This window comes from Lipotes vexillifer, unplaced genomic scaffold, assembly GCF_000442215.2.
Source record: "Lipotes vexillifer unplaced genomic scaffold, Lipotes_vexillifer_v1.1 scaffold1035, whole genome shotgun sequence".
NCBI lineage: Eukaryota > Metazoa > Chordata > Mammalia > Artiodactyla > Lipotidae > Lipotes > Lipotes vexillifer.
The window spans coordinates 519,034-543,662 of record NW_006772073.1 but is presented as its reverse complement, the minus strand read 5'-3'; the positions used below and the strand labels follow the sequence as shown (position 1 = coordinate 543,662).

General features: G+C 41.9%; 1 protein-coding gene across 1 annotated transcript in view; it reads right to left on the bottom strand.

Annotated features, from left to right (window-relative positions):
* Window positions 1–24,629, bottom strand: part of ABCA1 (ATP binding cassette subfamily A member 1) — a 111,212-nt gene that overhangs the window by 58,759 nt on the left and 27,824 nt on the right. Inside the window, exons 5-6 of the mRNA XM_007447287.1 lie at window positions 20,068–20,189; window positions 11,538–11,714 (exon numbers count right to left, since the gene is read on the bottom strand). Coding sequence (XP_007447349.1) covers window positions 11,538–11,714; window positions 20,068–20,189 — 299 coding nt within the window. The remainder of the gene's footprint in view (window positions 1–11,537; window positions 11,715–20,067; window positions 20,190–24,629) is intronic.

Here is a 24,629-nt window from a genome sequence, read left to right as displayed (position 1 = left end):
ACACTGGCCGGTTGTCCCCACTGGCAAGCATTCCCCTGAAGGAGACAAATCAATGAGCAGTTCACGTTGTGCTGAGAATATGTCTTCCCCATCTGAATGAATTTAAATCTTCATTGGGTAATGATTTTTCCTTCAGGTTTTTCCATTTAAGTGTCTTAACTTTGGAGCAAGCTTATTCTTATTGTTTTAGAAGCTACACAATTCAGCAAAACTCCACACACACAGCAGGCCTTACTGCAATGGCTGTCTCACCCATGAATATAGTTAACCACGGACATAAACATAAAGACCTCATTACATTTACTGTGGATTTCAGACCTTTAGATATTCAAACTCCACACAATACCACATCTTACTATACGAACTTGTTGTCAATAGACTGAACTTTGGTTTGTTTGTTTGATTGATTCAGGTTTTGGTCTCAAAGAGAAAAACACTGGCTAAACCCATCCGTAAGTCATAACTAGAATAGTCAATTCCATTTTTTTGGATCCTTTTTATACTAATCATTGTTTGAGATTAAACGCTCAGAATTCATTAACATAAGTATCGGCAACCTGTAATCAGTACAAACTAATTTCCATTTTCAAAGGAGTGCTGATTGGAGTTACACATATAGGTGTGGGTTGACATCACAGGGTTAAAAACACACACAATTCAAATTCAACATCAAGTTTAAATCTTACATTACCCAGTTATTTTGCTCAAGACTTCATTTCACTTTTTTGTGCTTGGACACTATAAAATACAGAGAGGAGACTGATGTAAATCAGATTTAATATTACAAATTAATGGGAAAAGGATGGGCTATTAAACCAGTGCTGCTGAGACAAGTAGTTACTCATATAAGATAGTAATTTTTTGGTTTGCTCACCCCCCGGGGCGGGTAGGGGCTGGGAGCTGAGGCTCAGGCTTTGGAGGTCAGACCCCAGGGAGAGGACTGAGGTTGGCTATGTGGAAACAGCCTGAAGGGGGCTAGTGTGCCACAGATAGCCAGGAGGGAGTCTGGGAAAAAGTCTGGACCTGCTGGAGAGTCAACACTGCATTGTTTCGAGGTGTGTGAGGAGAGGGGATTCCTGCTCCATGTACCCACAGAAGGCAGAGTACCACCTAAGCGAGCTCCAGAGACAGGCACAAGCCACGGCTATCAGCTCAGACCCCAGAGATGGGCATGAACCGCTAACGCTGCCGCCACTGCCACTCAGAATCCTGTGTGCAAGCGCAGGTCACTACCCACACCCCCTCAGGAGCCTGTGCAGCATGCCACTGCCAGGGTCCCGTGATCCAGGGACAACTTCCCCGGGAGAACACATGGCACACCTCAGGCTGCTGCAACATCACGCTGGCCTCTGCTGCCACAGGCTCACCCTCCATTCCAATTACGACTACTGTACCCCTCCCTTTCCCTGGCCTGAGTGAGCAAGAGAACCCTAATCAGCTGCTGCTTTAATCCCCTCCTGTCTGGGCAGAGAACAGACGCTTGAGGGTGGCCTATACGCAGAGGCAGGGCCAAAACCAAAACTGAACCCCAGGAGCTGTGCGAACAAAAAAGAGAAAGGGAAATTTCTCCATGCAGCCTCAGGAGCAGCGGATTAAATCCCCCCAATCAACCTGATAAACCCTGCATCTCTGGAATACCTGAAAAGACAATGAATGCTCCCAAAATAGAGGCAGTGGACTTTGGGAGCAACTGTAGACTTGGGGTTTGCTTTCTCTGTCTGATTGGTTTTTGGTTTTATGTTTATCTTAGTTTACTTTTTAGTGCTTGTTATCATTAGTGGATTTGTTTATTGGTTTGATTGCTCTCTTCCTTTTTACTTTTTAAAATTTTTAATCTTTTTTATTATTTTTTTATTTTGTTTTATCCTTTTTTCTCTTTTTGTGAGTGTGTATGTTTCTTTGTGTGATTTTCTCTGTTTAGTTTTGCTTTTACCATTTGGCTTGGGGTTCTAGCTTTTTTTTTTTTTTTTTTTTTTTCTTCCTTTTCTTCCTAGCCGTGTGGCTGGCAGGGTCTTGGTGCTCCAGCCGGGTGTCGGGCCTGAGCCTCCGAGGTGGGAGGGCTGAGTCCAGGACACTGGAACAGAGACCTCCCGGCTCCATGTAATATCAATCGATGAGAGCTCTCCCAGAGATCTCCATCTTAACACTAAGACCCAGCTCCACCCAATGGCCAGCAAACTCCAGTGCTAGATGCCCCATGCCAAACAACTAGAAAGACAGGAACACAACTCCACCCATTAGCAGAGAAGCTGCCTAAAGTCATACTAAATTCACAGACACCCCAAAACACACCACCAAACACAGCCCTGCCCACCAGAAAGACAAGATCCAGCACCACCCACCAGAGCACAGGCACCAGTACCCTCCACAAGCCACTGAACCAACCTCACCCACTGGGGGCAGACACCAAAAATAAAAGGAACTATGAACCTGCAGCCTGCAAAAAAGAGACCCCAAACACAGTAAGTTAAACAAAATAAGAGGACAGAGAAATACACAACAGATGAAGGAGCAAGGTAAAAACCCACCAGACCAAACAAATGAAGAGGAAATAGGCAGTCTACCTGAAAAAGAATTCAGAGTAATGACAGTAAAGATGATCCAAAATCTTGGAAATAGAATGGAGAAAATATAAGAAACGTTTAACAAGGACCTAGAAGAAGTGAAGAGCAAACAAACAATGATGAACAACACAATAAATGAAATTTTAAAATTCTCTAGAAGGGATCAATAGCAGAATAACTGAGACAGAAGAACGAATAAACGACCTGCAAGATAAAATAGTGGAAATAACTGCCACAGAGCAGAATAAAGAAAAAAGAATGAAAGGAATTGAGGACAGTCTCAGAGACCTCTGAGACAACACTATATGCATCAACATTCGAATTATAGGGCTCCCAGAAGAAGAAGAGAAAAAAAAAAAAGGGTCTGAGAAAATATTTCAAGAGATGATAGTTGAAAACTTCCCTAACATGGGAAAGGAAACAGTCAATCAAGCCCAGGAAGCACAGAGATAAATCCATACAGGATAAATCCAAGAGGAAACATGCCAAGACACATATTAATCAAACTATCAAAAATTAAATACAAAGAAAAAATATTAAAAGCAGCAAGGGAAAAGCAACAAAAAACATACAAGGGAATCCCCATAAGGTTAACAGCTGATCTTTCAGCAGAAACTCTGCAAGCCAGAAGGGAGTGGCAGGACGTATTTAAAGTGATGAAAGGGAAAAACCTACAACCAAGATTACTCTACACAGCAAGGATCTCATTCAGATTTGATGGAGAAATCAAAACCTTTACAGACAAGCAAAAGCTAAGAGAATTCAGCACCACCAAACCAGCTTTACAACAAATGCTAAAGGAACTTCTCTAGGCAGGAAACACAAGGGAGGAAAAGACCTACAAAAACAAATGCAAAACAATTGAGAAAATGGGAGTAGGAACATACATATCGATAATCACCTACCTTAAATGTAAATGGATTAAATGTTCTAAGCAAAAGACAAAGTCTGGCTGAATGCATACAAAAACAAGACCCATATATATGCTGTCTACAAGAGACCCACTTCAGACCTAGGGACACATACAGACTGAAAGTGAGGGGATGGAAAAAGATATTCTATGCAAATGGAAATCAAAAGAAAGCTGCAGTAGCAATTCTCATATCAGACAAAATAGACTTTAAAACAAAGACTATTACAAGAGACAAAGAAGGACACTGCATAATGATCAGGGAGTCAATCCAAGAAGAAGATATAACAATTGTAAACATTTATGCACCCAACATAGGAGCACCTCAATACATAAGGCAGATGCCAACAGCCATAAAAGGGGAAATCAATAGTAACACAATCATAGTAGGGGACTTTAACGCCTCACTTTCACCAATAGACAGATCATCCAAAATGAAAATAAATAAGGAAACACAAGCTTTAAATGACACATGAGACCAGATAGACTTAATTGATATTTTTAGGACATTCCATCCAAAAACAACAGAATACACTTTCTTCTCAAGTGCACATGGAACATTCTCCAGGATAGATCGTATCTTGGGTTACAAATCAAGCCTCGGTAAATTTAAGAAAATTGAAATCGTATCAAGTATCTTTTCTGACCACAACACTATGAGACAAGATATCAATTACAGGAAAAAAAACTGTAAAAAACACAAACACATGGAGGCTAAACCATATGCTACTAAATAACCAAGAGATTACTGAAGAAATCAAAAGGAAATCAAAAAATACCAAGAAATGAATGACAATGAAAACACGACAACCCAAAACCTATGGGATGCAGCAAAAGCAGTTCTAAGAGGGAATTTTATAGCAATACAATCCTACCTCAAGAAACAAGAAAAATCTCAAATAAACAACCTAACCTTACACCTAAAGCAATTAGAGAAAGAAGAACAAAAAAACCCCCAAAGTTAGCAGAAGGAAAGAAATCATAAAGATCAGATCAACCACTATGGAGAACAGTATGCAGGTTCCTTCAAAAACTAAAAATAGAACTACCATATGACCCACCAATCCCACTACAGGGCATATACCCTGAGAAAACCATAATTCAAAAAGAGACATGTATCAAAATGTTCATTGCAGCTCTATTTACAATAGCCAGGAAATAGAAGCAATCTAAGTGTCCATCAACAGATGAATGGACAAAAAAGATGTGGCACATATATACAATGGAATATTAGCTATAAAAAGAAACAAAATTGAGTTATTTGTAGTAAGTTGGATGGACCTAGAGTCTGTCATACACAGTGAAGTAAGTCAGAAAGAGAAAAACAAATACCGTATGCTAACACATACATATGGAATCTGAAAAAAAAAATGGTTCTGATGAACCTAGGGGCAGTACAGGAATAAAGATGCAGACATAGAGAATGGACTTGAGGACAGGGGGAGGGGGAAGGGTAAGCTGGGATGAAGTGAGAGAGTAGCACTGACATATATACACTACCAAATTGTAAAATAGATAGCTAGTGGGAAGCTGCTGCATAACACAGGGAGATCAGCTCGGGATAGCGAGGGTGGGAGGGAGGTGCAAGAGGGAGGGGATATGGGGATATATATATACATATAGCTGATTCACTTTGTTATAGAGCAGAAACTAACAACACTGTAAAGCAATTATACGCCAATAAAGATGTTAAAAAAAAAAGACAGTAATTTTTCCATCTCATACCACTATACAAAATTAAATTCTTGGTATATTGAAAACCTAAAACTAAAAATGAAAGTTTAAAAGATATAGAGGAGAAAATGTACTTATGAACCTAAGGTAGGGAAGGCCTTCTTAAAATACAGAAATCCAAAGCAAAAATGGGAACTAACGACTTCAACTTCTGAAAGTAAAAACTATGCACATAAAGATACCATCAGCAATGGGAAAAAACAAGCCAAAGACTGGAAGAAGAAATTCAAAAAAAATTTTTTTAGAATAAAAATGGAATACCATGCAGCAGTTAAAATGAACCAGATGCCACATTTATCAACATTGATAAATCTCAAGAACATAATGTTGAGTTAAAGAGACAAGTTGCAAATCAACATGCAAACATGTTCATACAATATGAACACATGCAAACCAATACCCTATATTGTTATTAACAGAATGCAAATATATATATGGTTGCATAAAAATATGCCACTCCAGGATAACGGTTATCTTTGAGGAAAGAGGGGGATACACAGGTGACATAAACTGTATCTGTAGTGTTTTCCTTCTTGAATCTAAAGCAGGCATGGTAAAATGATGGATGTTGGTACATGAGTGTTCTTTATGTTATTTCTGTACCTTTTTATATATTTGAACTATTTCATAATTTTCTTTTTAATTCGATGAAAGATAAGAGAGAGAGGGAGGAGGAAAGGAGATTGGCAGGAATGAAGGAAGGGTAAGAATATAAGTTGGCTTGAGTACTTATCAGATCTGAAAGATGTCTAACTTCCTTGAACAAAATTAACCCCAGCCAATATGCCTTAAAATGAGGCCACACGATGAAGTCTGAGAACCATGTGCCTGCACCTACTGTTAACTGAGGTCTCCGGCTCATACTTACTTGACAAAGGCAGACAAAACTTGCCAGTAGTATTTCCAAAGAGCTCTGGTAAGCCATTCACAGTGTGGAATTCCTCCTACTATTTTTCTGAACCAAAAACATTCCCTTGGCTATGAATTCATACAGGTCCCCATTGACCACAGGGGGCAAGATTTTCTTGTATGAAGGCAAATGGGGAAAAAGAGGGAAAATAAAACCTTTGGTGAAGACTGTACGTTCTGTGTTAAGCTAACAGGAATTCATGTATTATTCAATATTTTTACATCACAACTAGATACTGTACTATCATTAATGGAAGAATAGACAAATGAGTATTACTCAAAAGCTCCTACCCATTTCTGCAAAATGTGTTAATCACAACATTGAAACATTTCCTAAAAGCATGACATTCTGGGGCACTGGCGTGAGAATGATCAAGTCCACTGTGCCATCTTTTCTGGGCCTAATAAATGACTTCATTATATTCTTTCGATCCTCACTAGGTTTTTCCTTCCACATGAATTTTATTTTTTTCTTTTTTAAATTGAGGTAACAATGGTTTATAACATTATATAAATTTCACATGTACATTATATTCCTACATTCTATAATATACATTATATTTCTATATATGCTGCAGCATGTGCCCCACCAAAAACTTAGTTTAACTAAGTTGTAAAAGACTGAAACTTAAAAAAAAAAAAAAAATGCAATAACCTAGCAAAGTCAATTTGACTTTAATTTCTGAGCTGGTGTTTTATTTCAACTCAGTGTCCAGCACAGTTCCTGGCACATAATAACTAGGTGTCCAATAAATATGGAAGAAAAATGAAAAGCAAAGGGAAGAGCACATTAGGAGGGTGAGAGATGGACTGGTGTGAGTGCTGCTTCAAAGGTCATTCAAATTCAGATACACTCTGTTTCATATTCACCTCAACAAGTCAAAGACCCTTCAAGACAAGGATAACTTCACTCCTCCTCCACCTGCTCCTTCGATCCTTGTGCAGTCCAGCTGTGAGCCCACTAGTCCTCTGGGCACCTCAGAGCAGCACTCACCTTACCTCCTTTGCCCTATGAACTGAGTTCCGCCTCTGCAAGAATATGTTACATGCATCGGAAGACACAGGAACAGAACACTTTGTTCCATGGAGATAGAACTTTCCCTTTTCGGATGAAAGTATAAGTCAAGGCAGTCTAGCCACATGGTCGTGCAGTGTCTAAGATGTTAGCAAGATGGAGGTCAATCTGCATGCCTGTCCTTGCTAACTCGAATCAGACACCATTTTCCTCACCTCAAAAACCAGACACCGGGCTTCCCTGGTGGCGCACTGGTTGAGAGTCTGCCTGCCGATGCAGGGGACACAGGTTCGTGCCCTGGTCCAGGAAGATCCCACATGCCGCGGAGCGGCTGGGCCCGTGATCCGTGGCCGCTGAGCCTGCACTTCCGGAGCCTGTGCTCCACAACGGGAGAGGCCACAACGGTGAGAGGCCCGCGTACGGCAAAAAAACAAAGCAAACAAAAAAAACAAACCAGACACCATCTTCACATCACAGACAGGACTAGAGCCCAAGCATACTTAACCACACAGACTTTCACTAGGGCTCACAGTGTCCCATATGAGACAAGACTGTTGTCAGGGAGCTGTTGGGAGGGCAGCCCTCACTTTACAGAACCCAGAACTTATGAAGAATTCCTCAAGTTTCCAGTCTCAGCCTTAAAGCTGGTTCTCAGTGCCCAATGGAATGAAAACTCCACGTGGTGGACCTTGCCTGCATTGTTCATGGCAGAACCTTCAGTGCCTTAGAACAGTACCTGGTACAAAGTAGACAGACAGTAAATATGCGTTGGTTCTGTTGATGAATGTCTCGTGCCTTGTTCAGAGATGCTCTGCTTCCCAAAGTCACTCCTCTTTGGTTTGTGCAAACCTTAATGAGTAGTGTCTACTGTACTTTAGAATCACTCTCAGAATATGAGCAAAAAAGTACACAAGGCTGAAACGGGACTAATAAAAAAAAAGGCCAAGGGCACTGAAGAAACACTTCAAAGACAGAATGAAATATTGTTCCAATATATGTTCCAATCCAAAGGCAGTTATGGCAGAACGAATGCCCTCCCCAAAGCTGTCCACACCCTAATCTCTGGAACCTGTCAATCAGTTACTTCACCTGGTAAAAAGTACTTTACAGATGTAAAAAGTAATGAATGTTAAAATAGGGAGATTATCCTAGATTATCTGGATGGGTTCAGTCTAATCACATGAGCCCTTAAAAGCAAAAAACTTTCAGGCTGGAAGCAGAGAGATGTAGCAGAAGGAAAAATCAGATTTAAAGCATGAGAGGGGCTCAAACCACTGTGGCTGGGGAGGGACCATATGAAAAGCACGAGAAGGAATGCTGGCAGCCTCTATGAGTAAAGACCAGCCCCCAGCTGACATCCAGGAAGAAAACAGGGACCTCAGTCCTACAACTTCAAGGAAGTGAAATCAGCTACCAATCCGAATGAGCTCAGAAACAGATTCATGTTCAGAGGCTCCAAAAAGGAATACAGCCCTGTGAACACCTTGATATGCAAAATTCATACCTTCATTTTATGCAAGGTATAACCAAGGCATAAACAAATAATCTGCAGGATAAGAAGCCTTGGCAATACCTAAGCAAAGAATGCAATTTTTCATTGAAATATTCTTCAGGATTACTTTGCTTGGTATATGACTGATTTCTAACACTGATTTCTAAAGGAAAATTTCTACCTTACCAGCCACTGCTTTCAGCACATAATTTATATTACTCATATCAATTAAATTACTAACTTCTATTTATTGAGCATCTAATGTATACCAGGCCTTACGCCAGGCTCTTCATATACCTGAGCAATAGTCACAACCAAGGGTAAACTACGTTATCTGTAGGTAAAAGCCTCATTATCTGAGGCTTTCAGAATCTAATGTATCCAAGGTCCCACAGCTGGTAAAATGCTGAGGCAGAATTTGAACCCAGATGCAAATGACCCCAGGCCTAAACCCTTTCAATCTGCCACACTTCCCCACTTCTGTCCAAACACTGGGGTCCAAGTGGTCATCAGGGAACTGAAGGAGACCCAGGAGAAAGAGTCAGAATATTTTGGCTGAAAAAGAGAGAAATAGCCACATCAAAAAAAAAGAAAGAAAGAAAGAGAGGAGAAATGTTTCAAAACATGTCTCTCCTCAAAATCCACTTTTAGTACAGAAACACGTGCGGACAGAACAGTTTCTCTCCCCTCCCCCGCAATGTTCGTTGCTGCTCCTGTTGTGTATCTTGGCGCAATTAACTGCCCATGAGCAACAAGGTGTCACGGAACACCCATCTACCATCACCCATGTCAAAATTCCACCCAAGTGGCAGAAACAAAAGGCTGTTTAATGTAAATCAAGTATCAACCCCAGTGCTCCAATTAAGGCACTGCTATAAGAGTCACATTTCAAAATGTTTGGAAGTCACTTCATCCCAGAGGTATCCCCTAAAACATCTTTACACAGAGGCATCCTGGCCACTCATTATGTTCTAATTCAAGAGCCCCATTTTCTGATTTTAGGAAGATCTCACAGCAACAGCTGACAGGCAGGAGCAGAACCTGAGATGCTCCTATGCCCGAGAGATGGGCAGGAAGCATATGGCAGCTACCCTAATCAACACCCGCCGTGAACCAACTGGTCTACAAGGCACAAACACAGCATGACAGGATGCGCTGTGATGTAGCTGACAGTTTTGACAGTGCATTTCCATGTCCTCGATCACGCTAATTTTCCCAACTAGGGAGAGATTTTCAACTTGAACCCTAAGCTGCTGATTGTCAGATTATGAAGGCTGTACGTACTATCATTCTACTTAGAGCATAATTCAGACATTATATAATTAGAGGGATTTTACTGGGTTGTGCACACAATAGGTGTTTAATGAGTAAACAGAAGTGAAACAATGAATGGGCACCAGAATAAATTACTATGTCTTCTACAAGCACCCATCTTTCCAAAGTCTGAATCATCCCAGCTGAAAGGGTGAACATTTTGATCTTGTTGTGAAATAAAGCAAAACAGCCAAAACAGTCCAAGGAAATGGTCTACCATTTGTAACAACCTTTGACCCTCTGTCTCACAATGCAAAAAGTGCCAACAGGCTGCAAGTGTCTTCACAGATGAGCTTATCTGGTCATTTAGACCAGTTATCTGGGGCTGCAGACATCTCCATACAGAAACATATCTTACTAAAATTAAAATTATACTCTAGAAACATTACCAGTGGAATCATAGAGCAATGAAAATAACTCAGTACATTTTCAACCACTGAAGCAGAAAATACTATTTCTGGAATAAAACAAAAACAGATCTTAAGCATTAGGCCTAAGCCCTTCACACTGATGGGATTACCATCAACCCTGCCACAGAAGCATCCAAAAGTCACAGTTTGACTACTACCTTCACCTCAGGCAGAAGCTGTAGCATCAGAGCGTCAAGCTGGACACAAGGACTCCCTGATGGTCAGTCAAGAGTGTAAACCCTGGCATGTGTTTCTAAGGAATATTCTAGGGTATCACCCAGGTACAGGGTCCAGAAACAGAACCTTCTGAGTTCCCCAGGAGGGCCCATCTTTCTCTAGAGAAATCATGGTGTACAAAGTCTCAGAGGATTCCCATTTCTTTCTATTATAACGAGGAACATCTCTTTCCAGGCACATCCTTCTTCTAGGGCTTTTTCCCTGGTTTTAAAAGAAACTACTGACAAATCAGAGAGCTCTATGGTGAATAGGAAACCTGAACACTGAAGGCTAAAGGATGTTGTTCAAGGGGCATTTCACCGGAGCTCCAAGGAAACCCAAAGAAAGATACCTGTTCTGGAACAAGACATAACACATAGACGACCAGAATGCTCAGACTCATCCCTATTCTTGGATGTATTCTCATGGACTGCTTCTCTGAACTAGTGATTCCCAGCTGATGACTGGGCTTTGTTGGGATTATTTTTTTCTGTGAATGAAATTTTGTCATTGATTAAGCTAATTATTGAGTGTGCTCCCATCCAATTCCAGGGTTTTCCCACTGAGACATCTCGATGTCTCCTTCCTGATAGGCTTTTGAAAATGAATAGATATCCATCTTCCCATCAATGGTTTTGAGAATTTTTTTTAAAAATCTGTGCAATTCCTTCTTCACATGAAACCTTTCAATATTAAAAACCATAAAAAAGGAGGTTGTCTCTGATTGAAACAGGCACAAGGGACCTTAGGCTTGGACTCAGAGCCACACCCTACTTACTCTTCCCCCATTTACTCTTGGAGAGGTGGCCCAAAAGTTTGAAAGGACGGTTAGAATACCACTGAGCCAAATTATGTCCCCAACTCCCAGCCAGCACTATATTTCTAGAAAAACAAAGTCACGTTGCCCAAGGAAAAACGTCACATTCCAAAAGTATTAGTGCTTGAAGCTTCTCCACACAGCAATCCTACTCACCAAGATCGGCTTCAGAATGTCCAGGTTGGAATGAAGTATTTGCTCTGCTGCATCCAGTTTCTCCTTCGGCAGGCTGCAAAGCATGGAGACTTCTTGGTCACCAAGTTGAATCAGCTCTCCTAATTTTGATCCATTGCAAACATTGGTCAAATGTAACTGGTAGCCTTGCAAAAATACCTGGAAGCATTTCATGCAAAGAGAGAGAAGCAAAACTGAATTACAAAGATGGGAAGCAGGGTCCTTGAAGCCTTTTGGGGGACTTCACATCAATACAGCTTTGAAGAATGGACACTGCTGGACTCTATCCAGTGCACAGGGTCTCTACTGGACTTTAGGATGGATCAAGGCATGATCCTACAGGACATTAAAACCGGAACGTGGCATTTGACTTATCACCTCCACACTCTTGTCCTTGTGAGGGGAAATCCTGAGTCCAACTCTTTTTCTCAAAAGTGGGACAGGTGATTCACCCAGTAGGAATCTAGAGTCTGAACTCCTAAAACCACTTTTATTAAAGAAAATAGAAAATTCTCATTATTTTGGAATGCATGATATCTTAACCTGGGGTTGGGCTGAATTATGAAAAAAAGGCATTTACACTATTTATTTGTAGATACAGATATTTAACTGATGCAAAGAACTATGTTCAAACAATTTCAGAATGTGGAAGTCTTCCTTGTACTTGTATCAGAGCAGAGTACTAGAAAGTCAAGCCCCTTACCTCACTGATAGGCCAGTTCTAAGTCTTTTTGGCTTTTTTAAAATGTTTATTTATTTATTTTCTTATTAGTCATCCATTTTATACACATCAGTGTATACATGTCAATCCCAATCTGCCAGTTCATCACACCACAAACACCCCTTGGGGTCCATACGTTTGTTCTCTACTTCTGTGTCTCAATTTCTGCTCTGCAAACCGGTTCATCTGTACCATTTTCTAGGTTCCACATATATGCATTAATATACGATATTTGTTTTTCCCTTTCTGACTTACTTCACTCTATATGACAGTCTCTAGATGCATCCACATCTCTACAAATGACCCAATTTCATTCCTTTTTATGGCTGAGTAATATTCCATTATATATATGTACCACAACTTCTTTATGCATTCGTCTGTCGATGGGCATTTAGGTTGCTTCCCTGACCTGGCTATTGTAAATAGTGCTGCAAGGAACATTGGGGTGCATGTGTCTTTTTGAATTATGGTTTTCTCTGGGTATATGCCCAGTAGTGGGGTTGCTGGATCATATGGTAGTTCTATTTTTAGTTCTTTAAGGAACCTCCATATTGTTCTTCATAGTGGCTGTATCAATTGACATTCCCACCAACAGTGCAAGAGGGTTCTCTTTTCTCCACACCCTCTCCAGCATTTGTTGTTTCTAGATTTTCTGATGATGTCCATTCTAATTGGTGTGAGGTGATACCTCATTGTAGCTTTGATTTGTATTTCTCTAATAATTAGTGATGTTGAGCAGTTTTTCATGTGCTTCTTATGTCTTCTTTGGAGAAATGTCTATTTAGGCCTTCTCTCCATTTTTGGATTGGATTGTTTTTTTCATATTGAGCTGCATGAGCTGTTTCTATATTTTGGAGATTAACTGTTTGGCCGATGATTCACTTGCAAATATTTTGTCCCATTCTGAGGGCTGTCTTTTCCTCTTCTTTACGGTTTCCCTTACTATGCAAAAGCTTTTAAGTTTCATTAGATCCCATTTGTTTATTTTTCTTTTTATTTCCATTATGCTAGGAGGTGGATCAAAAAATATCTTGTGATTTATAACAAAGAGTGTTCTTCCTATGTTTTCCTCTAAGAGTTTTATAGTGTCTGGTCTTACACTTGGTCTCTAATTCATTTTGAGTTTATTTTTGTGTATGGCATTAGGGAGTGTTCTAATTTGATTCTTTTACATGAAGCTGTCCAGTTTTCCCAGCACCACTTATTTCAGAGACTGTCTTTTCTCCATTATATATTCTTGCCTTCTTCATCATAGATTAGCTGACCATAGGTGTGTGGGTTTATCTCTGGACTTTCTATCTTGTTCCATTGATCTATATTTCTGTTTTTGTGCCAGTACCAAACTGTTTTGATTACTGTAGCTTTGTAGTATAGTCTGAAGTCAGGGAGCCCAATTCCTCCAGCTCTGTTTTTCTTCACAAGATTGCTTTGGCTATTTGGGGGTGTTTTGTGGTTCCATAAAAGTTGTAAAATTTTTTTGTTCATATTCTGTGAAAAATGCCATTGTAATTTGATAGGTATTGCATTGAATCTGTAGATTGCTTTGGGTAGTATAGTCATTTTCACAATATTGATTCTTCCAATCCAAGAACATGGTATATCTCTCCATCTGTTGGTATCATCTTTAATTTCTTTCATCAGTGTCTTATAGTTTAATGCATACAGGTCTTTAGTCTGCCTAGGTAGATTTATTCCTAGGTATTTTATTCTTTTGGTTGCAGTGGTAAATAGGAGTCTCTCCTTAATTTCTCTTTCAGATTTTTCATCATTAGTGTATAAGAATGCAATAGATTTCTGTGCATTTTTTTTTTTTGCGGTACACGGGCCTCTCACTGTTGTGGCCTCTCCCGCTGCGGAGCACAGGCTCCGGACGCGCAGGCTCAGCGGCCATGGCTCATGCGCCTAGCCCCTCCACAGCATGTGGGATCTTCCCGGACCAGGGCACGAACCCGTCAGCAGGCAGACTCTCAACCACTGCGCCACCAGGGAAGCCCCTCTGTGCATTCATTTTGTATCCTGCAACTTTACCAAATTCATTGATTAGCTCCAGTAGTTTTCTGGTAGCATCTTTAGGATTCTCTATGTATAGTATCATGTCATCTGCAAACAGGGACAGTTTTACTTCTTCTTTTCCAGTTTGTATTCCTTTTATCTCTTTTTCTTCTGATTACCATGGCTAGGACTTCCAAAACTATGTTTATGTTGAATAATTGTGGAGAGAGTGGACATATTTGTCTTGTTCCTGATCATAGAGGAAATGCTTTCAGTTTTTCACCATTGAGAATGATGTTTGCTGTGGGTTTGTCATATATGGCCTTTATTATGTTGAGGTAGGTTCCCTCTATGCCCACTTTCTAGAGAGTTTTAATCATAAATGGGTGTTGAATTTTGTCAAAAGCTTTTTCTGCATCTATTGATATGATCATATGGTTTTTATTCTTCAATTTGTTAATATGGTGTATCACATTGATTGATTTGAGTATATTGAAGAATCCTTGCATCTCTGGGATAAATCCCACTTGATCATGGTGTATGACCCTTTTAATGTATTGTTGGATTCTGTTTGCTAGAATTTTGTTGAGGATTTTTGCATCTATATTCATCAGTGGTACTGGTCTGTAATTTTCTTTTTTTGTAGTATCTTTGTCTGGTTTTGGTATCAGGGTGATGGCGGCCTCATAGAATGAGTTTCAGAGTTTTTCTTTCTCTGCAATTCTTTGGAAGAGTTTGAGAAGGATGGGTGTTATCTCTTCTTTAAATGTTTGATAGAATTCACCTGTGAAGCCATCGGGTCCTGGACTTTTGTTCGCTGGAAGATTTTTTGTTTTTGGGGGGGTTATTTTTTGGGATACACGGGCCTCTCACTGTTGTGGCCTCTCCCGTTGTGGAGAACAGGCTCCGGCCGTGGAGGCTCAGCAGCCATGGCTCACGGGCCTAGCTGCTGCACGGCATGTGGGATCTTCCTGGACTGGGGCACGAACCTGTGTCCCCTGCATCGGCAGGCGGACTCTCAACTACTGCGCAACCAGGGAAGCCCTCACTGGAAGATTTTTAATCACAGTTTCAATTCATTACTTGTGATTGGTCTGTTCATATTTTCTATTTCTTCTTGGTTCAGTCTTGGAAGATTATACCTTTCTAAGAATTTGTCCATTTCTTCCAGGTTGTCCATTTTATTGGCATAGAGTTGCTTGTAGTAGTCTCTTAGGATGCTTTGTGTTTCTGTGGTGTCTGTTGTAACTTCTCCTTTTTCATTTCTAATTCTATTGATTTGAGTCCTCTCCCTCTTTTTCTTGATAAGTCTGGCTAATGGTTTATCAATTTTGTTTATCTTCTCAAAGAACAAGCTTTTAGTTTTATTGATCTTTGCTATTGTTTTCTTTGTTTCTATTTCATTTATTTCTGCTCTTATCTTTATGATTTCTTTCCTTCTGCTAACTTTGGGTTTTGTTTGTTCTTCTTTCTCTAGTTCCTTTAGGTGTAAGGTTAGATTATTTTGAAATTTTTCTTGTTTCTTGAGGTAGGTTTGTAGAGCTATAAACTTCCCTCTTAGAACTGCTTTTGCTGGATCCCATAGGTTTTGGATCGTCATGTTTTCATTGTCATTTTTCTCTAGGTATTTTTTAATTTCCTCTTTGATTTCTTCAGTGATCTCTTGGTTATTTAGTAATGTATTGTTTAGCCTCCATGTGTTTGTGTTTTGCACGTTTTTGTCCCTGTAATTCATTTCTAATCTCATAGCATTGTGGTCAGAAAAGATGTTTGATATGATTTCAATTTTCTTAAATTTACTGAGGCTTGATTTGTGACCCAAGATGTGATCTATCCTGGAGAGTATTCTGTGCACACTTGAGAAGAAAGTGTATTCTGTTGTTTTGGGATGGAATGTCCTATAAATATCAATTAAATCTATCTGGTCTATTGCGTCATTTAAAGCTTGTGTTTCCTTATTAATTTACTGTCTGGATGACCTGTCCATTGGTGTGAGGTGTTATTATTATCATATAACAATAACACTAGTATTGTGTTACTGTCGATTTCCTCTTTTATGGCTGTTAGCAGTTGCCTTATGTATTGAGGTGCTCCTATGTTGGGTGCATATATAGTTATAATTGTTATATCTTCTTCTTGGATTGATCCCTTGATCACTTTTTAGTGTCCTTCCTTACCTCTTGTAACATTCTTTAAAGTCTATTTTATCTGACATCAGTATTGCTACTCCAGCTTTCTTCCGAGTTCCATTTGCATGGAATATCTTTTTCCATCCCCTCACTTTCAGCCTGTATGTGTCCTTAGGTCTAAAGTGGGTCTCTTGTAGACAGCATATATATGGGTCTTGTTTTTGTATCCATTCAGCAAGCCTGTGTCTTTTGGTTGGAGCATTTAATCCATTCACATTTAAGGTAATTGTCGATATGTATGTTCCTATTACCATTTTCTTAATTTAGGGGGGTGTTTGTAGGTCCTTTTCTTCTCTTGTGTTTCCCACTTAGAGAAGTTCCTTTAGCATTTGCTGTAGAGCTGGTTTGGTGGTGCTGAATTCTCTTAGCTTTTGTTTGTCTGTAAAGCTTTTGATTTCTCCATCGAATCTGAATGAGATCCTTGCTGGGTAGAGTAATCTTGATTGTAGGTTCTTCCCTTTCATCAGTTTAAGTATATCATGCCACTCCCTTCTAGCTTGTAGAGTTTCTGCTGAGAAATCAGCTGTTAACCTTATGGGAGTTCCCTTGTATGTTATTTGTCATTTTTCCCTTGCTGCTTTCAATAATCTTTCTTTGTCTTTAATTTTTGCCAATTTTATTACTATGTGTCTCGGCAGGTTTCTCCTTGGGTTTATCCTGTAGGGGACTCTCTGCACTTCCTGGACTTGAGTGGCTATTTCCTTTCCCATGTTAGGGAAGTTTTCGACTATAATCTCTTAAAATATTTTCTGGGGTCCTTTCTCTCTCTCTTCTCCTTCTGGGACCCCTATAATGCGAATGTTGTTGCATTTAATGTTGTCCCAGAGGTCTCTTAGGCTGTCTTCATTTCTTTTCATTCTTTACTCTGTTCCACAGCAGTGAGTTCCACCATTCTGTCTTCCAGGTCACTTATCTGTTCTTCTGCCTCAGTTATTCTGCTATTGATTCCTTCTAGTGTAGTTTTCATTTCAGTTATTGTATTGTTCATCTCTGTTTGTCCTTTAATTCTTCTAGATCTTTGTTAAGTATTTCTTGCCTCTTCTGGATCTTTGCCTCCATTCTTTTTCCGAGGTCCTGGATCATCTTCACTCTCATTATTCTGAATTCCTTTTCTGGAAGATTGCCTATCTCCATTTCATTCAGTTGTTTTTCTGGGTTTTTATCTTGTTCCTTCATCTGGTACATAGCCCTCTGCCTTTTCATCTTGTCTATCTTTCTGTGAATGTGGTTTTTGTTCCACAGGCTGCAGGACTGTAGTTCTTCTTGCTTCTGCTGTCTGCCCTCTGGTGGATGAGGCTATCTAAGAGGCTTGTGGAAGTTTCCTGATGGGAGGGACTGGTGGAGGGTAGAGCTGGCTGTTGCCCTGGTGGGCTGAGCTCAGTGAAACTTTAATCCACTTGTCTGCTGATGTGTGGGGCTGGGTTCCCTCCCGGGTGGTTGTTTGGCCTGAGGCAACCCAATAGTGGAGACTACCCGGGCTCTTTGGTGGGGCTAATGGCAGACTCTGGGTGGGCTCATGCCAAGGAGTACTTCCCAGAACTTCTGCTCCTAGTGTCCTTGTCCCTTGGTGAGCCACAGCTGCCTCCCACCTCTGCAGGAGACCCTCCAACACAAGCAGGTAGGTCTGGTTTAGTCTCCTATGGCGTCACTGCTCCTTCCCCTGGGTCCTAATGCGCACACTGCTTTGTGTGTGCCCTCCAAGAGTGTAGTCTCTTTTTCCCCCAGTCGTGCCGAAGTCCTACAATCAAATCCCACTAGCCTTCCAAGTCTGATTCTCTAGGAATTCCTCCTCCCGTTGCCAGGCCCCCAGGTTGGGAAGCCTGACATGGGGCTCAGAACCTTCACTCCAGTGGGTGGGCTTCTGTGGTATAAGTGTTCTCCAGTCTGTGAGTCACCCACCCAGCAGTTATGGGGTTTGATTTTATCGTGATAGTGCCCCTCCTACCATCTCATTGCGGCTTCTCCTTTGTCTTTGCGTGTGGGGTATCTTTTCTGATGAGTTCCAGTGTTTTCCTGTCGATGACTGTTCAGCAGTTAGTTGTGATTCCAGTATTCTCGAAAGAGGGAGTGAGAGCATGTCCATCTACTCCGCCATCTTGAACCAATCTTCCCTAAGTCATTCTTATCTATTCATTTCAGCAAAGAACCTTTCCTTTGCCATATCTTATTTAATTAGTTTTACTAGACCTAAATAAACTGCACTTCTTCATATATGGTCCTTACTGTCCATTAGACAATAAGTTCAGTAAGATGAGCATCTTTGTTTTTCTTGCTCTCTTTGTGTCCACAGTGCTGGAACATATGGACAGTAAATATTTGTTGAATGAATGAATAGATGATTCAGACTCTTTATTACTCCGTTACTATTTCCTCTGTTTGTTTCAATTAGTGCAACCTGATCTGCTTGTAGTACAACCTAGTGGTAGTGATGGGCCAAAAGCCTTTCAAGACCCACACAGCTTTCTAACCCTGCAGAGCACTTGCTTGGCCATGGCTTCCATTAAGTTTCCACCTACTGCCAGATACTCAAGTACACTTCACTTTTCCTCCTTTCTCTAACCAGCCCTTGCTGCCAGCCTACCTTCAGTATTTGGTTTAAGAACAATGACTACACAGAGACTAATTACCATGCAAGGACCACCTCCATACTTAGGATGTCCCTTATTTTAAACTGATCAGATGTGACAGATAAGAAATTGGTGGAGGGCAATGGAAATCATGCTAACGATTTTCATAAGCCTGCTGCCTTTGGCCCATCTCCCAACCACACGATTGGTAAACTCAAGGCATATTTTCCCAGTTTCATAAGGGAAAGCAGTAAGCACATTTTTTGAATTTTTGAAATTCTAGATCATGTGAAGCAAAGATCTTATTTTCAGTCATAAACATTTCCACTACTTCTGCTTACTGCAAAGACAAGCTAGTATGTAGACATGAGACACAGGAAGGAAGCAGTTCCCCTTTCTGCCAGAGAATAAATTTGAGACACTTCTCTGAAAATCAATAACCATGCAATCTGGGTCTGCTGTCCACCGCACAAGAGCAGCGTGATTATCTAATGATGCCAGTGGAAGTTTCTGAAAATCTAAGGTTAAAGTTCTACATAAACACTAATATTACTTCCTGGTTTTATAATTTTAAGAAAAAAAATTAAGCATTTTCTCCTTATATATCTTTCTCATCTATCTTTAAAGGAAGCATTACATTTTGAAAATCTCCTCTCTTAGATTTTATAGACAGAGATACTCTAGGTAATAATCCTCAACCCTGGTTATTGTTTCAGAACTGTGAAATTTTAAAGAAAATGTTTAATTCATCTTAAATTCATCTCCCCTTTAGGGAGTCATTATCAACAAATGCCAACTGATGGGCAGGAAATCAGTTTTATTTCAACCAGCAGGTCCGTGACTCCAGGTTGTACATTCCACTCTCTGGATGGTTTGGCAACGCCAGCCTGAGCAGGGAGGTAAAGATAGGTGAAGCTGCATTGGAGCCAACAACCTCCTTCAGCGCCATTACAAAGACAGGATTTTATTCACTTCCCTCCAGGCGCTCTCCAACAATGTCACTGCCATCAGCCCCACCAGGGAAAGTGATGGTCGCAGCTTACCTTGCGGAGACTGACACCAGCCCCCAGTATCTTGTCCACAGTTGGCCTTGGCAGAGAGAGGTTGTGATGCAGGAATCCAGAGAAGGTTTCATTGTCTACCAGGAAGTCCTGAAACTTCAAGCCTGCTGGAGAAATAGCGTTTTATTTTCATTTCATAAGAAACTCAAAAAATAAATAAATAAAAAGCACGACGGAGCAAACTATCATAATATTGACTGCCTCGTTGTAAACCGATTGATAACCACAGGCCTCTGGCTTAAGCACACAGAGAAACAAAGTTCAGGGAGCTTCGCCTTAACAGCAGAGACAAGAAAAGACTGCTTTCTGAAACCGTGGAATGCGGCACTGCTGTACGTATACACACACACACACACACACACACACACACACACACACACACAGCTTTTCCTTGCTTTTCAAAGAAAAAATCAACCCACCTGAGATTTGTGACCCTGACCCCACAGCTCCCGTCTCCCCAGTGCCATCTCAGACAGCTAACTCGGAGATATTTAAAGCCTTTATTCCCACAAGCCTCGGGGGCTGGTTTCCTCTTGATGCAGAGCAGTGGTTCTCAAACTTGAGCAGGCATTAGAATCACCTGCAGGACTTGTGAAAACAGACTGGTCCCCTACGCCCAGAGTTTCTGATTCATCGGCCTGGCATGAGGCTGGAGAATCTGCATTTCTAACAAGCTGCCAGGCGGTGCTGATGTGGCTGGTCTGGGGCCCACCCTTTGAGAACCAAGGAGGTAGAGCATTATGCATATCAAAGCACTTTCACAGACTTGGTCTTATTTCAGTTCTAAACGTGGAACACGTGATGCAGACCTCCAACACCCAGGTCTGCCGTCCTTTAAGAAAACACATATGCATACATTTAAAAAAATCAACGCTACCAAATGATTGGATTGCTGCAGGGTGTCATACAGACTCTCTTTAAAAAATTAGCCCTTCAGGTACATTTAGAAAAGGTTCCAATCCAGTGCAGTGAAGCAGAAAAAGCACTAGCCAGAAATCCAATTTTAGTCCCCAGAGTTGGAGGCTGTGCCTAGTGGCATCGCTTGGGTATTTCACATCTTTCTGAATTTCGGCTTCTTCATCCCAAAACATGAGGTTTCTGACCAGATGCTTGGCAGGCCCTCCCCCTTACTGAAATGCTCTCATTTTCCCTGCCATATTTCATTTGAGTGTCCACTTCTCCTTCTGCCCCTCCCTCTTAATAACCCAACTTCTTTCAATAAAGAGAAAACCAGCTCATCATGACCTCATGACCAGGCAGACATCACTGAGAGACTAGCCCACAGGCCCAGGAACAAACCCACCTCTCGGGAGCAAACCTAGCAAACCCAATAAATGATGAGAAACAGATGTTTGACCTGAAAATGGGGCTGTGGGGTGAGGCTTAAAGAGGACAGGAATTAATCCTGGGAGCTATGGGGGTGATGTGCAGAGATAAAGTAGAAGGAGGGCTCAGAACCCAACCAGACTCTCATCAGTGCTTCCTGATCCAGACATGTTCTGCTAAAGCAAACTTTAATAATACAGAGTTACAGAAGGGATACACTAAGCATGATTCACGTCTCTAGAGAAATTATTCTCTGGCTACACCTTATTTGACTAACTCCTAGTTATTCCTCAGGACACATTCAAGAAGCTGGTCCTGGCCCAGTCATCACCCCTTGTGAGAACAGGTGCTGGTCCTGGCCCAGCACCCCTTGTGAGAACAGGTGCTCCTGCAGGCTGCCACCTGCCTGGTTCTCCCTAACACATATGATACTGCGTTCTCACCATTGTGTTCGGTTCTATAGCTGCCAAACCTCAGAGCATCTAAGATTCACTTAGGGACATGCTAAAATGCAGTTTCTTGGGCCCAATTCCCAGAGATTCTGAAACAGTGGCTCTAGAGTGGGGCCTAAGAATCTACATTTTAATAAGCATCTCTTGTATTTCTAATGCAGGGGGTCTTGGGACCATCCTTTTAGGAATGTTGTTTTATTTACATATTCTGTCAACCAGACTATGCCTCTGGGACACAGACTGTGTCTTTTATCCTTGTATCACGGTGTCCAGATCAAGCAAAGAATTACTGATCAGGGAATAATGGCTGGATAATAAATACTAGGAGATGGGATCAGGGCTGGGAAGATTCCCGAAGTATCTGAGCAACATCACAGGAGATTTCCTTTCAGCTGTACAGGTCCGAGAAGGGCCCAGAGGTATTAGGATGATCCCCAGGCTGCACCCCAACAGTAAGCAGGACTCCTAGTCACTAGAACTATATTCCCAGAGACACAAAGTGACATCCTGAGTGTCCCAGTAACCCTAATGTAAACGGGAAGAAGGTAGGAAAGCTGGTGGCTTCAACTGAGGTCTGGCATGGAAAGCCTGACACTAACCACTGTGGAACAATGGGGGTCAGAAAACCTGGGCTCTGTATCCATTTATTTGCCAGATTATTTCACCTAGCTGTGTCTCCACTGCCTCACCTGTCAAGTGAGAGACGAAGAAACCTCTCCGAGCTCCGGACAGAACAGAATATACACACGAGCTGAGCCTCAGTGACCAGGTGGGTCACACACCCCTCCTGAGAGTGAAAAGCCGGAACAGCACTCGACACTGGGCTGAGCCAAGTCCAGAAGAGCCTCCCCCCTCCGGAGCAGGGCTGCTGAAGCGTGGGAGGCCGACCCCGCTGCACTTGCGATGGGTCTAGGTCACGAGCAACACTCTTGAGACCAGGGAGCATGCGCAGTGCATTTATAAGACGTTTCTGGTAAGTCAACTGGCTCTGCGGATGAGAACAGCTGGATGTGATCAAACTCCAACTGCCTCTCAGTGAATCCTCCGAATAAGAAAGAAGAACCAAGAGGCTGATTAAACAGTCAACAACCTCTGACAGTGCACGTGCACGTGGTGGCGAGGCCGCCATGCAGCAAGGCAGCAGGGCGGGCCAAAGATCCCTGGCTACAGAGAACTTGAATTCTGGTCACATGGATACCACACACATGGACGCAGATTCACACACCACCACCAGCAAGCTGCAGCCAGTGTGCGCGCAGGAAAGCAGCGCTGTGGGGCGCACTGGTTCTCAACCTTGGCTCCCGGGAGACGCGATCAGAATTTTCTAACACTCCCCAGGGTGATTCCAGCCAAGTTTGGGAAACAATAGTGCAGTGAAAAGATCAGGGGTGTGGGACCAGAATAACCTAACTTGGAGGCTGGACTCTGCTGTTTATGAACTGTGTGGCTTTGAGAAGTTCATTTTGCCTTCCTGAGCCCAAGATTTCTTACCTAAGAGGTAAGGGTAACAGTACCCACTTTTTGAAGGTATGAGGATTAGAGATATTTACGTGTAATGCAAGAATAGTAAGCAACGGGCTCATTGCAGGTGCTCAAAAAATGATAATAATTTTGTGATTATTGAGAAGGGTTCATTTCACTCACCTTTACTAGTGTACCACCATGAAGTGCAGAGAAAAGGTAAGGACACAGGCACTGCCCTCAAGGAACTTCCAAGGATGATAAGGGAGATGAAGAGGCAAATCAACAGAGAAAGCAGAAGGGATGAGAGAGCCAGAGGAAGGCAGCTCATGGAAGCATTTGACCCAGATGAGGCTTATTATCTGCAAGTGTTTCAAGGGGGTAGTCAGGCTGAACAGGCTGAAGCTAAATTGTGGAAAAGGACAGAGAGCCAGAAGTCTCCAGAGGCTGTGGCTGGTGAGGAGAGGGTAAGGAAGGCCTCCCGTGATGGCAGGGACCAGGATAGCCTGTAGTCATAGTGCTGTGTACACCAGGTTCTCAATGTTTCTGAATGAATAAATAAATGTACAAGCAGATAAACATAGAGGAGAGTCCTCAAAACCTAAGATTTGGGGAGTAGGATGGGAGAAGGAAGAGGACGAGGTATAGTATGAGGCCAGAGTTGGGTGGCTTCGTACCTCTGGTCTCAGTTTTCTCCATTTTGTTGTTGGCAGGAAAATGAGTGGAGAGGCCAAGAATATCGAGAAAGCCTGATGTCTGAAATGGCCCTTCTCCTCTTGGCCTAGCTAACTCCTACCCTTCTTTATGACTTGGGCCATAAGTCATCTCCTCCAGGAAGCCTGCCCTGATGTTCCGCCCTCAAGCTGGGTCAGGTGGCCATCCTCTGCGCCCTAACAGCCTCCTAAGTGTGCTTCCCCCAAGCTGCAGTTGTCTGAGACAACATCTTTTTCCCCAGAAGAACAGAAGTGCCTGAGGGCCAGGACTTTGGAACTCGAAAGCACAGCAGTGCCTGGCACAGAGAAGGCACCCTGGCAATGGTGGATGATGGAGAAATGGATGAACACAAATGAGTGAATCAAGTAATGAACTGAGGTGATCACTGCAGATAGGGAAGGGTGAAACAGGACCTGAGTGTGAAACAAACCAGGTCAAGATAGCATTAGAGTTCCTCTAAGCCCCCTCAGCTGCGTCAGCGCAGGTCAGGAAGACAGTCAGGTGAGTGGGAGCTGGAAGCAGAGTGTTGGAAGGGTCAATAACAGGATAAATGGGGATGACAGCAGCATCTACGTCACCGCACTGAGCTGG